The 15,622-nt window shown below is 44.5% G+C and overlaps 1 protein-coding gene across 1 annotated transcript; it reads right to left on the bottom strand.

Moving 5' to 3' along the window:
• Positions 1-3,987: 3,987 nt before the first annotated feature.
• rrs1 (ribosome biogenesis regulator 1 homolog) lies at positions 3,988-5,436 on the bottom strand. Its single transcript, XM_047023569.1, has one exon. It carries the CDS (start codon positions 5,401-5,403, stop codon positions 4,315-4,317), a length of 1,089 nt encoding a protein of 362 aa, XP_046879525.1. The 5' UTR covers positions 5,404-5,436; the 3' UTR covers positions 3,988-4,314.
• Positions 5,437-15,622: the final 10,186 nt, after the last annotated feature.

The following is a 15,622-nucleotide window of genomic DNA, read 5'->3' as shown; positions in this document are numbered from 1 at the left end:
AGCAAGTTTCTCTCTAAAATCAACAGAACTTGTTGCCCTACCCATGGTCTTAGACACTGATGAATAATTACAGTGAATGTGTGTGTGTGAGCTGGCCCGGAGACAGCCTCTGGTGGGGTGTGCCTTAGGGAGCAGCAGTGCACTGAGAGGGAATTGATCAGGGAGGGGTGGGGGTAATCTGTGTGCTTTGTCAACTAATGAGGGACGAGAGAGGCCACCTGTTCAGGGGCGCTGGGCGGAGTGGAATGGTGTTGGGGCTGGGGCTGGGGCTGGGGCCGGGGGTGGGGGTGGGGGAGAATGATGATGGAGCAGCTGCTGGGTGGTGATGTGTGTGCGTGTGCACAAACCTGTGGGATGTGTGTGTGTGTGTGTGCGTGTGAGTGTGCATAATGTGGTTGTGCTGCAATGCCTGCACTCACCTAGCAAAGCCAGCCCGCACCCACCAAACAAGGTCTGGCGCTGAGTGTGGTCCTGAAAGTGATCTACGGAGATCTCGGGACGGCTCATCCCCCTGGGAACACAAGCAACAGTGGAGATTACCTCAGTCCTGTTACCCTGCTGTCCTCACAAAACCACAGGCTGACCCTGTAAGATAGTCTTACCTGACATGCTGTAAGATAGTCTTACCTGACATGCTGTACTGACACTCTACTGAGCTATTACCGACAAGCTGCACACAACCACACTGTGTTGCTGGTGTGTGGGTCTGTTTTTGGCCCAAAAGCCTTAAAGTCAAGAATTAGAAATAGAATAATTGAAAGACACTGTTTAAAGTGCTGTAAACTGAGTCATGATGATGCACACAGCCACCAACCTGGCTAAGCTCCATCACACAGGAGTTGGGAACATTTCCCTGCTGGACACTCTGCAGGCGCCCAAACCCCCTCGCCCCCTCATGTTTGGACACGACTTGCATGACATCACCCTGCGAGAGCTCAAGTTCGTCGGGCCAATGGGGCTTGTAACTGTGCGATACCGCCATCTGCAGGACAAAACAGGAAACGCATCGTCAAACAACATCAAGATCTGGAGTAATATGGCAAACGTGCGGTGCCATATGTTATGCTATTGTTTTGAAGTGAATGCTTGGTAATGTCGTAATATTAGCTTTCTCCTGTGTGCTTGTCCTGACAGGAGTCTTACTGACTGAGTGAATGGACGGGATTAAGTGTGTTAAGAAGCGTCATAGATTATTTCCTTTGCAGTTAAAAAGAAACTTTAAATCTTCTGCCCTAATTGAGCTGTTCTATTTGTTTGTTTTCATTACAGATTACTTGCCATGTAGAGGGCTTTGCAAGAAGTTAGAAATGTTGAAAACCAAAGACGCTCATAAAAAAATGAAGCAAAATGTTGCACAAAAGATGAAAATCCCTATTTAAACTTTTTTATGGCTATTAGTATTTGTTAGTTTTTTTCATTATCAATTTAGCAGCGTCCTTTATCCAAAGCTGAATTGCTTCTTTACTGTTTAAACACAGGAACAACTTACCCTCTCAGCTTCTTCATGTTTGTACCAAAGTCTCCCCCTGTTGATTGCAAACCAGCAAGAGATCAGTCATGTGGGTGCATATACAGTAAATACAGTTTAAACAATAAATTTCATAACACAAGCAGAATGCATAACTGTTTATGATAACTGTATCTTATCTATTACCCCTTCACATTGCACCATCATAACAGGACAAAACAAGAGATAGCAACTAGTCTATTGGATTAGACACGATGCATCATCTTTCTGATGGCAGTTGCAGTCTAATATGCTGCCGACATGTTCACTCACCTTGAGAGGAGAGGACAGTGGTGAAGACCTGAAGGTGCTCGTCACTCTGCATGTAAATGTGTCGCATCCTTACAGCCTGGGTTCCACAGCCTCCAGCCTCGCTGAGACTTCCCTCCAGCCTCTCTGAGACTTCCCTCCAGCCTCTCTGAGACTTCCCTCCAGCCTCGCTGAGACTTCCCTCCAGCCTCGCTGAGACTTCCCTTCAGCCTCGCTGAGACTTCCCTCCAGCCTCGCTGAGACTTCCCTCCAGCCTCACTGAGACTTCCCTCCAGCCTCTCTGAGACTTCCCTCCAGCCTCGCTTTGGCTTCCCTCCAGCCTCTCTGAGACTTCCCTCCAGCCTCTCTGAGACTTCCCTCCAGCCTCGCTTTGGCTTCCCTCCAGCCTCTCTGAGACTTCCCTCCAGCCTCTCTGAGGCTTCCCTCCAGCCTCTCTGAGACTTCCCTCCAGCCTCTCTGAGACTTCCCTCCAGCCTCTCTGAGACTTCCCTCCAGCCTCGCTTTGGCTTCCCTCCAGCCTCTCTGAGACTTCCCTCCAGCCTCGCTGAGGTTTCCCTCCAGCCTCTCTGCCTGCCTGTAATAAACATCCAGGTGACTAATCCACTGCAGACCTACTGGAAGCTCTGAACACACACACTTGTTCAGGCTGAATACGTACACACACACACACACTTGTTCAGGCTGAATACATACACACACACACACACACACACACACACACTAGTTCAGGCTGAATACGTACACACACACACTTGTTTAGGCTGAATACGTAGACACACACACGCTCGAATTAAGGCTCAATACGTACACACAAACACTACTGTATCACAAAATGTATTCATGGTGGGTGGTCATTGGACTTCTGCAGACTAAGAGTACTACTTTTCGAGTAATACATTTGTAACTTAAAAATTACAATTATGATGTAATAAAATCCTGCATGAATGGTGAATTTATTATCCCTCCCCCCCCCTTCCCATGCCCTTACTGTGCTCTGAGAGAATACAAGTGTCATGTGTATCATCATGTTCAACCATGCCAGCCTGTAATGCCTTTGTCTCCATCTGGTCAGACCAATGCATGAGGTGGAGTCAGGGAGACCGCAACCTTCGCCCGCCAAACAAGGACCAGAATTCATAAATCTCACGTCAAGAGTGGTTGATTAATGTGGGCTATTGACAGTGTCCCATTCATCAGTGTCAGTGGAGGGGATTAGACAGAGATGAACAGTTTTTGACTGGGAATGAACCACTCAACAGATGGTGGTCTGACTGAGTGCATCTGGGCTTTGCTGGGGTGGGGCTTGAGCTGTAGTCAAACATCATCCATCAAGAATGTGGGAGATTATGCAGTCAGGTGGATTAAATGTTTAAAAAAAATCAAAGATCAGTCTTCTTGATGGATAGAATTCAAACACATCAAATGTATTAAATATGATTTGTCTTGTAATATTATTTTACCCTTTGTCTTCATTATAAACATGTAAAAAATATGATTATTTATTTTAGACCAAACTGTCTTGGCTGTATTTGTATGATGACCCAGATTTTTTTTAAGGTGACTGGATCAACAAGTGACCAGAAAGTTACAAACAAGATAAACATGTAAACGTGGTTCAGTGTCTAAACCAAGTCTTTACATAACCATTCAGGACTAAGCTCATTAGACTGGTAATTCATGTAACTAGTTCTGAGAAAGGCCTCTATTCCTCAGATACGGGAATATCCAAAGTGCCTTACGCGGACATGGCGGTAATCCTTGAAATACTCAACAATTTAGCCTATTCCTAAAAGCTCTAGAAAATGGTTAATGTTTTACTGAAGGGGGCCAGGTTTCCCAGAATCGTTAAGAAGCTCTAAGAACGCTCTAGAATGCTCCTAAGAATCTCTGAGCGTTAAGAGTTTCTTAACGAATCTGGGAAACCCGGCCAAGATTAATAATTGATGTCCTAAAGCATGTGCCACTCACCCTCCCATCAGTCTTGTACTGTCTCTTGCACTGTCCACAGTGCTATATCTCCTATCAAACTTCCTGAATAGTCTATATAGAGGTGTACTATAGGCATATTCCTACAGTGTGTTGACCGTGAAGAAAGGAACATGTTTTAGATGTTTTATTGTTAGATTTACGTCTTCAGACACAAGCTAGCCTTACCTCTGGAGATGCAGCTGAATACTTATTCTACTATGAGACAAAAATGAGGATATCAATTTAGGAAGTTACACTTTTAATATGAATATCCAAACGTATATCCATGTCTTGCACATTAAGAAATATATAAGATATTAATCCCCGACTGATGAAACAACCAATCAAAAACAACTTGCACAGAAATGTGTAATATATTTACAATATTCACTGACAATTCACCATGTACAATGCAACCCACCCGAATACAGGGGGAGACAGAGGCATAATAACATTAGCTTGTCACTTCTTATGGTTGTTGTCTGGGCCAGGTTGCATTTATTTTCTAATGATCAACGCAATAGTGGCACTTAGGAGTACCTCCAAGTCACATTTAAAGGCTTTCCTGCTCAATGCTTCCCAGGCCTAGCCCGACTGTTCCCCCCAGCTCCTTTACCCCCAGTAGGTTTACCTCCTTTGCCTCTACCTTTCCCACCCTTGCCGCCTCCACCTTTCCCACCCTTGCCCCCTCCTCCACCACCTTTCCCCTTCCCAGAGAAGCTGCCTCGTCCCTTCTTTCCAGAGCCCTTTCTAAACTTGGACGCCGCCTCTCTGTCCTCCTCGCGCATTTGCTTATTGGCAGCTTTGTTGACGTCAAGTCGTGGTTTCTTAGTGTCCATTACTCTTAGAAGTTCCAGGTGTCTTTCCTTTTCACTTTTAAAGTCGCCAATGTTCGGTTGGAATTTCCTCTTCTTGCCTGTGTTTTTAGGAGCTTTTTCCTTGGGTAAGCGGTCTTGAAACTTCCCAACTGATGCGGTGGACGCCTTGGCCACATTGACAGCTCTAGTCAAGTCAGTTTGAGACTGCTGAAGTGTTGGTGTGAGTCCAACGCCGGGCACTTTAATTTTCTGTGCCCTGGCTATGTTCCTCAGTCGGTGCAACTCGTTCTTTGCCACTCTCTCTTTCTTGGCTTTGTTGCGTTTTGCAAATTGGTCCTCATTCGGGTCGGCAGTCACGGGAACCTCAATCATCCATTCCTTGGTGTCGTCGTTGGCCCTCTTGTAGCCCCAACGCCGCTTCCAATCCTTCGCAACATCATCCCATACCAGATTTGTTTTCTTTTTCTTCTGAATTCCTTTCAGCTTTGCAAATTCTTCCCATTTGGTAGGGGCTTTGGGCTTGGGAGCAGGTTTTTCTCTGGGAAGTCGAGTAGTCGGTTCAGGTAGTTTGACTACGATCACCTCCTGAACCCTCTCAGTTGGTTGCTTCCATATCTCATTTACAAGAAGCTGCGTGTTGTCACGAGCTAGAGAACATAGGAACTCCTCTTTCTTCTGCGTACGAAACACTTGGACTTCAATACGGTTCTTGTCGTATGCCAGCAGATTGCCTATGTCGAATTCGAGATCCAGTTCTTTCTGAACAGAGATACTTTTGAGTTTTTCAGCTTCGTCTCTTTCGGCTTTCGCCAGTACATCTTCTATGTTGCACGCTGCCATGCTGAATTCCCAGCGTGTTTTCCGTACTTCCGCCTCGTGCTTTTAGTGACGTTACAGTTCATACTACTGTTTCCGGGTTACTCCTCTCACGCGCCTCAAACACTTTCTAAAATGTCCGAGCGATGGCGTTGTTGTTCCACTAGCTACATAAAGAAACGATAAAAAAGAAATAAAAAAACTGGCAACTCAATGGTGACAAAGAATTGCATTTGAATGTTAATGCAGACAGTAATATGTGACACATGGGCGTTGTTTTCCCAGTCGGTACATATTTGTCTAAACTTAACTATGCCCGAGCAAGACAACGTGATGGCAACTCATGGCCCCTTTATTATTATTATTATTTATTTATTTATTACAATTAATGAACGTTTTTACCTCGAAGGTGAACGTACAACATGCAGAAAATGGCACAGAAGTCTTAAATTACCACCACCTTGTACAGATTCTAGAATAGTCTGCTTTCAGTCAGACAACACAATCTATTAAGACCACTCTTACAGTGCATATTATGACTTCAACCTCGAATGGAGATACAAGGTGCATTGAAGAGTGACAATGTGTTTGCCTTGAGTGTGTGTGTGTGTGTGAGAGACAGAGAGAGAGAGAGAGAGAGAGAGAGAGAGAGAGAGAGAGAGAGAGAGAGAGAGAGAGAGAGAGAGAGAGAGAGAGAGAGAGAGAGAGAGAGAGAGAGAGAGAGAGAGAGAGAGAGAGAATTTGTATTTTCTCTCAATATTCTCAATGTTCTCTCTTTTAGGTTGTGGATGCCTGGTCACCCCTCATCAATGCAATGTAATGTTCTCCCTTTGCTCTATTGTCAAGTACGTTCATCCAAAATTTGAAGAAATGACGACCATAATCAGTGTCTGAAAGATGATGACAATCATCATGCAGGGTAGTTTGGGGGCTTTTTAGAAGGACAAGAGCCTCTCACTGCGTCATCTGTGAATTTCCGTTTGCATCAAAACCCACTCAGCAGGCACATTATCATTCTGCACAACAGCCACCAGTTCACCAAGGTTATTGTCTGTTTTTATCCACAAAACTGTGGGATAGGCTTAATGGGGGTCATTGGTCATTCCATGTCATAGCCAGTAACATCTTTACCTAAAACCGATGTCACAGTATTAAGAACTCTTCTTTCAGGTGGCTACGTCAATCCATGAAGTGGAGTGACTAACAAACAGCCAACTGCTTCACTTCCACATCTTGATTGATTAACTGCATGGGGCTATACCACTTATGAAAGACTTGCTAGAACCTTTTCAACCCGGACTGACAAGAATGTCACCACAGTGATGTACTTGGTTAGCTTAAGGAACAGCAGTTTACCAGATATCCTTAAAGGACAGTCTCTTTGTCTTGTCTTGTGTCTCTGTCTTTCCTGAGTCGGGGTGTGGGCAGTGCAGCCAATGCACACCAGGACAAGGCCTCTTTGCAGATCATATCTGGGATATTGAGCATGGACATCCAATAACACAAAAGTAAATGTCAGGAGAAAGAACGCAAAGAGAGCAGAGTTATGAAACACTGCAGAGCAAATGTTCATAGCCTGTAGATCAATGTGACGCTAGCTGCTACTGCCTGGTTCAATGGTTGAACTTGAGTGTGTGTACATATGGGTGTAGGTATGGTTAGATTTCTTTTATACATCCTGCTAACTCCAACACTGATTACCCTACCAGCCCTGACACTGTCCTTCACATAAACTGAAATAGCCTCTGGGGATAGTTCACTAATAGTAGCAAAGTTGTGTATTTTGAAAAAAACAATCTCCTGTCTAAAATCACAGTGGGATATTAGGGTTTCATCAAAAGTATAACCAGAGAGTTGCATCTCATTCAAGTTAATACACTTCGCTGACTTCAGTGGTTCGCCTGAGTGTTCAAAGTGTGGTGAAATCACACAATTGTTATGTAATTATAACAGTTACATCAATGGGCATGTCCTTATTGTCCACCCAAAAGATTAATGCCTATTTGTACCAAAGATCCCGTATGTAGAGAGACAGTGTTCAAAGTTTTGGGGCTATCACTAGATGTGTAATATACACATGCTGTTAAAGTATCGTTTCGCCAATGCCGTACTTGAGGAGTCCAGCCAAAAACGAACAACTTGCCTTGATTGCCACTCAAACTGTAAGTGATACATCATGAGGATGCAAATTCTTTGATCAATATTTATGTTAACAGGAGGGCAATACTGTTGCGATGTTGAGACGGTGGAGTGCTATGCTATAAGTGAGTAACCCTGCAGTGACAATTATGTTGTTGCCTTGTAAATGTCGTGGTTATTTTGGTCCTTAGTAATTATATTCCTTGTCAGACACCCTTAAAACTAGGTGTCTTGACAGCTATGCAGATGAACCCAGTGGTGACGTTGCTATATGTAGACTATAGCAGGTAGTGTCAGGATGAATGTCTTAATTAGATGTTTATGTGACACAAACACACAAACAAACTCAAGTCATGTAATACAGTACCTAGTCCCATCATATTTTTCTGTGTATGTACCCTGGTAATTTCTTTCAAAGTATATTCTATAAAAGTAATAATAGACACCTGGTTCATTTAGGTGTCATGAGTGAGATCTCCTGGTTCAAATTTCAACAGGGTTAGCCTTTGACAATGAGGACGGGGAGCACAATTATGAGCCTGGCACACCAGATAGTTATGTACTGCAGGGAAGGTGCAGTGCTGAGTGTTTTTGATACAACCTATGAGGTCACACTGACACGTGTAGCTCATAGCAAGGATGCTTCAATCTCTTACCCAAACATATTCTGACTGGTGGCACCTTGCATGAGCATCAGCCCCTCAGATCCCTGAGTCACGGCAGAGCACGTGAAGCACGCCGGACTGTGCTGAAATGAGCCCCCTGCTTCAACCTCCTCCTTATTGCTGCGTTTGACTTACTATCACCTGAGGGGGTGATGAGGATAGAGAGAAACAGGGAGAAGGAGGAGGGGAAGGGGGAGAGAGAGAGAGAGAGAGAGAGGGGGGGGGGGAGAGAGAGAGAGAGAGAGAGAGAGAGAGAGAGAGAGAGAGAGAGAGAGAGGAGAGAGAGAGAGAGAGAGAGAGAGAGAGGGAGAGAGAGAGAGAGACAGGGAGAAGGAGGAGGGGGGAGAGAAAGATAGCGAAGGGAGGAAAACATGGAATGGAAGTTGAACTCACCTCATCATCACCTTTCACACTAAATCGAAATGACCAGCTGTTGACGGAACCACACAAAAAACTGTTCTTTATGTGTAAGCGCACATATTTATAGTTTCGGTGGATCTTACATAAACGTCCGTGACCCACTTAGCTGGGAGATCCTGATGAAACTCAAACAGAGCATGCAGGTCCAGGTTTTGTCATGATAGTCACCAGATTCGTTGGCCTTCCTTATTGTGTATGAGTTGTGCTTGATGAGAACCTCTATTCCCGTTGCTTACTGATTCTGGTCTGTTTTTTTCCCCGCCTGTACCATTCAGAACCAGCCCCTTGACCCAGACTAAAGGTGTAGATAGTGGATGGGAAAACAGATACTCTAGGTGGAGGTCGACACAATGTGAGAGTTCATAACAGTTGAGCACTGATGAGGGGATTAAGCCAATTCCCAAGTCATGCAAGGGTAAGCATGCTGAGCTATTGATCCAGCAACGCTCTGCATCTTGTACCCTGAACCATCACACGCGTGACAAGATTTTACACAGCAAAAGAATCAACAGAACCTTTTGTTTGATTAATCAACTCCTGGCCGTTTTACTTTGCCCGGAATAACACGTACAACCTTTTTGTGGTGGATTGTCCATGTGTTGCTGCGATATATACACAACAATTTTAGCATTCGAGTGTATTTGATTTGTTTTTTATTGTGTACTGTATGAGGCCTGTCAATTGTGAAGCAGAAGAGCATTTGCTGGCTGACAGTTGAGGTCAGAGCCTTTATGGAAGTGTACTGACTGGCACAGACTCACCATTTGGTCCAAGGCAATGCCTCATGTTGGCACCTGCTGTTACCAAACAACCACCTGCTCAGCAGGACCAGAAAAGGACAAGCAAGAAGGCAAGCCACCTCAAATTTTTTCATGGATTATCAAAGCCAGCTGACATTAAAACACATTCTCCATTTATGTAACCAAACTCTGACCCTATACATGACACGATACAAAATGAAAAGGCGAGTTTGTTTGTCGTGCGCTCGTGCACTCTTTCTTTCCTCACAGCAGGGACGAACCATATCCAGAGTGAGATCCCTGTGAATGTGTTGTGATTCTGCTGTTCCAGGATGATTGGGGAGTACTGGGAAACGCAGCTTGGGTCTCCCTTAAGCACCGTGCTGGCCAGAACCACAAAAGAAGCAGCCCAGTTTCTCACGATCCTGGCCTCGGTCCTAGAAACCACACAGCATGTGATGGAGAGTCCTTGAGATATCATTCCAAGTTTTTTTTGTGTTTTCTGTGTGTGTTTGTTTATGTGTGTGTGTGTATGTGTGTATGCGTGTATGTGTGTGTGTGTATGTGTGTGTGTGTGTATGTGTGTGTGTGTATGTGTGTGTGTGTATGTGTGTGTGTGTATGTGTGTGTGTATGTGTGTGTGATGGGGAGGGTGGGTGGGGGGGGTTATGTGTCCGGATGATATCATCCTCTGACCCCATGCTGGGGTTTGGATGCTAAGAGAGAGAGTTGGTCACTGACTGTTTCACCTTTGCTTGTAGAGGTCATCAACTCTGTGTTGGCACATCTCAGTGACATCATAGGGCGGCCATGCCGACTTGAGTCAAAGCATCAACTGCTGTCCTCATCACCACAAAACACCTTACACAACCTCATATTTAGAAAACGCACACTGCAAATATTATCTAAATTCTGAGTTTGCATGACAGTTTCCCCAGTATTTCTCACGTACAGCAAAACCACACCCTTTCAATTCATAATTATACTCCATGTGTATGCGACACACAGCCGACCATCCTTCAGTTCGGTTCATGTTCGTCACAAATCCCTCCAGGGTTTCACTTCATAAACCTGGTAAATCTGACAGCATGACAAATCTGTGTGCTTTTGAAGAGTCCGTAAATATACCATTCTCCCGAGTGGGCCCGGAGGTGCTGCTCCTTTCTCACACTCATAATCAGATTCAGAACACAAAAAGAAAGCGAGGGAAGGAAATGCAAACTTTGCCGAAACCTTCAGTTTGTCATCGGAGCTCTGCCGGGGATAGCCTGCAGAAATCCCTTTTGAAGCCTGAGCAGAAGGCCAATAATAGGAGAGCCTGGGATACGTCCAAACGCGAGGAGCATCCAGGTCTTTTATTGATCGTCGCTTAATTAGCTCATAGGTGCACTTCGGTGCATAATCAGAGTGATGCCGGGCCATAATGTGATGGGGGGAAACGACCTCTGGAGCCGCCGGGGAAATGGTTCCAAAATTCAAAAGGTACTTTGAAGGTTGATTGCACTGCAAACATGTTTGTTAAGTAGAAATATAGGCCTATGTGACAGATAGAGCCAAGGAAACGTGTTGGGTTCAGCATAAATGCATCAAAACCGGACGAAGGCCTTGCGATTAATAGAACCAATTAACCCTTTTAATAGGGTGTGCGTAAAAAAAGCATCACAAAAGACCTGGTTTACATAACCTTCGTTCAAAGACAGGAGAGCTTTTAGCATCAAACGCAGCTCTATTTGACGCCTTTTGATTTGGACCATTGGGGAATCAACGAAGAAAAAGAAAAAACAAACGCACATAGAGGAAACCTGGTTCACACTAAATCTACATTCTGACAAGTGACAAATGAGTCTTTTGAGAGATGAACTACAGACACGACAAAGGTTCCTGCTCTCCCCTGGGCGACGGCTCTCCGTCTATCTGGCGTTCTGGAAGCCGTTGGCGACCGTTTTGATGTTCGCGTGAAGACGAGGCGGACGCTGAAACACTCAATCATTCATAATAGACTGGAACAATAAATGCCTGTGGGATTTACTTTTGAGGATTAAAAACGCACAGACTTTTCATCAAAGTAATTTCACTTTAAAACGTCCAGTCTGTCTTTAATACCAAGTGAAACACGAATTTAATGTGAGTGGTTTTGTAATTATTAATGAAATAAGAAAAAGACTCAGGCAAGTTAACAAATATTGGGGTTTAAAGAGGACTGGAGATCTATTCCAGGCTATGTCTATCAATGAAAGAACACGTTCTTTTGGATGGAGAGGTTACATGGGTCATGGGACCAATTGTCTACCTTGTCTCTATGGCCACACATTTTGAAAGGCCCCCTCCCAACCCTTTTTATCCTCCTTGGTCCTCCCTATTAGTCTTGCAGAGCTAGGCTATTTGGGGGGGAGGGGGCGGGGGGGGGGGGGGGGGGGGGGTCTTGGTCTTTCCATTATGTGTGTGGGGGTTTGTGTTAGATATGTTGTCTTTATATAGCTGTTTGAGCATTGGGGCTTAGTGGGGAAAGAGACCCCACACCTGGGATCAAAGTTTGTGTCACATCTAACAACTCGTGACACGTCAGTCAGTGTGTTGAGAGGCTTGTTAGCCAAAGGGCAGAAGTCACCTTGCTCCGGCCATCATCGAGGATCACGCCAGCATCTCTGTCACTCCTGTCCTAACTGGGTGTCAGTATTGTTCTGGGCACTGCGGCACGGCGCGCAGCGTAATGCTAAATGAGTCTGTGTTGTGGTCAGAGCTGGGCTGCAAGCGGAGAACAAACAGAATCTCTGTCCTCCTTGGGGAGGGGGGGGGGGGAAGGACACTTCACATGGTTGGTTTCAGTGACAAACACACTTTTCCTGCCCTAATGACTGTGTCTGGTGCTCCCTCACTGGTTCCTGCATCCCCCACACACCCCCTAACCCCTGTCTGGGACGGTTGATTCCCAGAGTTGACAAGTCTGACTGTGGTGCGATCAATAATACTCTGTGATTAATGCTCGGCACGCACCTCTGACACAACCCTCGGGTGGGACTTGCTGCCTCATTTACTAATTGCCGGCTGCACTTACCAAACTGTCTATTCCAGAAGCATGAAAGATGCCCAACTGCTATGAGACCCAGAGACACTCTAGGTGGTCACTATAAATAACACTGGCTACCGTACATATAGGCATCTTTGAGGATCCTCTAGCAATAGATAGTTAGCTTTGTTATGCTAATTTTAGATTCTATACCCTTGAGGTACAAGATGTAACTACTCGGTTGAATGGAACAATATGGACCTTTACAATACATAGGCTTTACAGCTTGTGCTTGGTTGGTTTACGCAGGCTTGTTTAAGACATAGGTATTTTTAGTCATATGTTTTAATCACAACCTGTTTTCCAGCCTGTAATTTCATCGCTGTGTATCAAGGCCTATGCTTTCTACATGCCCCAGATGGGATGAGGAGAACCATCTAAAGGCTGTTCTCTCTGATATGCAGTGTAACAGTCCACACGCTGAACAGTGTTTTGGAATTTGGTCCCGGGGGTTCGAAACCATCCATTGCGGACTTCACACCATGGGGATGGAATGAACCTTCACTCACGTCAAAAGAGGGATAGAGAGAGAAAGTCAGAGAAAGCAAAGTAAGAGAGGGCTTCCCTGTGAGAAGATTGCAGTTATAAAGAGCTGGGTCAGTGGCAGTGCTCAGTGGATGCCCAATTGGATTGTGTGTGGTTGGGGAGCAGTGATGGTGAACTGGGGCAGGAGGAAATAAGTCATCTTCACAGAGCCTCTGCTTTACCTTCACTTTAATTGGATTCCAAACAAACACACACACAAAAACAGACACAAACATACACACACACACACACACACACACACAGTAACAGTTTGGTGGCAACTGCCAAAACGGCAGGATATTCAGAGACGCTAAAACACAGATTTCTTTTTGTGCATTTTTCCCAATTTCGGTCACAAGTATAAGATCCATTCCCTCTCCTGTTCTCTGTTGTGGAAACACGCACTTCACCATTCAAGCTGTGGCTGTTGTTGGTGCTAATTCACTGGTCTATTTATGCTCTGTCCAACTGTCAATCCAGAAGCCGCAGCATTTATGGTTGTTCACACTATCTGTGAGTGACGTGATTAATTTCCTCATCGCCTGAATAAAGAGTTGCAGGGGGGAGAATGCACAGCGATGGCCACAGGCCCTCATTTACATATTTAGCTCCAAATAAAAGCTGATGATTCATGGGTACAGACGAGTGGGGACAGACAGTTGTTGCTAGTTTCCCTTTTTGGCTTCATACAAACAATTACAGGAGTGTGACGGGGCAGCATCTTGATCCCTGTTGTCGTTGGGTTGGCTGAAGGCTATGTACCCATGGTGAGATGGTTCATCTGTTTGAAAGCAGACAGTTATTGCTTACCCCAGTCAAATACAAAAAAAACAAAAAATGCTACCCCTGGGGCTGCTGTTGCTGTTATATCACAATACTCTCACAAAATGGCATCAATGCATGGTATTTGGGCAGTTGAGAGGACTGTCACGCACGCGCATGCACACCATAAATATGACAGGAGGTGTTCGGTGCTGTGATACAATGAATGTGTGCCTAAGTGTAGCTAATGTAATCCATGCCAGCAGCAGCGGAGGAAGGTCAAGAAGGGCAGGGGAAGCCCTCCTGTGTTGACCAATCACCTGGTGGTGTTCCTTGTGTGGGCGTTCTGTACACAGACCAGTGAACTGAACACAATCAGGAGGGATTGAAAAACTATACTTTAATTACAATAAAATGACTCTCCACTTTCAGGCTGTTGTGTTGCTTAAAGTTATAGTCTGCAGTCTAATCCCATTACAAGTAGCTCTGTGCTGCCTGTCCATCTGAGAATCTTCTAGGCACAATTAAAAAGTCGCTGCAATTGGGGAGTCAGGAGTCAGTCGCTGCAATTGCAGTCGCTGCAGTGGGAGTCAGGTGGCTGAGCGGTGAGAGAGTCAGGAGTCAGTCGCTGCAATTGCAGTCGCTGCAGTGGGAGTCAGGTGGCTGAGCGGTGAGAGAATCGGGCTAGTAATCAGAAGGTTGCCAGTTCGATTCCCGGCTGTGCCAAATGACATTGTGTCCTTGGGCAAGGCACTTCACCCTACTTGCCTCGGGGGTAATGTCCCTGTACTTACTGTGAGTCGCTCTGGATAAGAGCGTCTGCTAAATGACTAAATGTAAATGTAAATGTAAATTGTTTATCAACCCCATTCGCCTGTTCCTCAGTCAGAACAGAGATCTGCAACTACAGTGAGTCCCATATTAATCACCCTATCAATTTAACTTGACTGACAAAATTATGCTGGCTCTTAAAACAATATTGTGACAGTCATTGTAACCAAAACAAAATGCTAATTTTGGAAAAGTGTTCATTATTACTTACCTGCACACATTGCTTTTATGCTGTGGCCAATTAGTGTGTGCTTGGTATCACTAATTTGAGTGTTTTTTAATATAAAAATAAGTTAATTAATAACAATTCGTTTTAATTAAAGTAAAGGGTTAGTAAGAAGCTACATGCAGGTAATTTTTATGACCAATATACTTGGTTGTTAGCATACTGTTTTAATAACAAATAAACAATCAAGATGATTGTTGACTTACACCAAGTTAAATTGCATGGGGGGTTCTTCATGTGCAGAACTACATGTCTTTCTTTGTGAGTAATTTGACATCATCGTGCTCCTGAATAGGTCCGTTGGAATCACGTAATTGGATCGACTGGGCAGGCATAGCCACCTCTTGTTCCAGACGTCTACAACTGACTGCTGCTGATGCTTGATGAGAGTGTCCCTCTTTCTCTATCTCTCTCTTTCTATCTCTTTTGCGTCATGTTATCCTCCCCATCATCTCCTCCTGTCTCAGATGTCAGGTCCAGTGCAGAGGGGAGCGCTGACACAAGGCTTTCACATTGAGATTCATATCTGTGCCTGCAAGTGATTACATTAGTTTTATTTTGCTCATTTAAGTGATTGATGTCGAGCTCTGACACCCTTTAGATCACAGAGGTTCAATCAAATCAAATATCAGCTGCTTCAATCAAGACCTTTACGGAGATCTTCTGAGACGGTTGAACTTAAATTTATCTCAGGAATTTGTAACTGGGCATATTTATAGATTTATTTTAGATAACATAGTTCTGATTGTGCTAATGATATGACTGTTCTTGGTAAAACCTTATTTCATTTATGAGGCAAGATATTTTATTTTTGTGTGTGATGTTTGAATGCCTGACCATCTAAAAATGTTAGATTTTAAATGTAAGA

The sequence above is a fragment of the Hypomesus transpacificus genome, chromosome 8, assembly GCF_021917145.1.
Source record: "Hypomesus transpacificus isolate Combined female chromosome 8, fHypTra1, whole genome shotgun sequence".
Classification (NCBI taxonomy): Eukaryota; Metazoa; Chordata; class Actinopteri; order Osmeriformes; family Osmeridae; genus Hypomesus; species Hypomesus transpacificus.
The sequence above is the reverse complement of the archived record's forward strand: the minus strand, read 5'-3'. Positions and strand labels throughout refer to the sequence as shown.

Bases quoted from the DNA above. Each gene is read 5' to 3' on its own strand.
- rrs1 (XM_047023569.1), bottom strand. From the start codon at position 5,403: ATGGCAGCGTGCAACATAGAAGATGTACTGGCGAAAGCCGAAAGAGAC.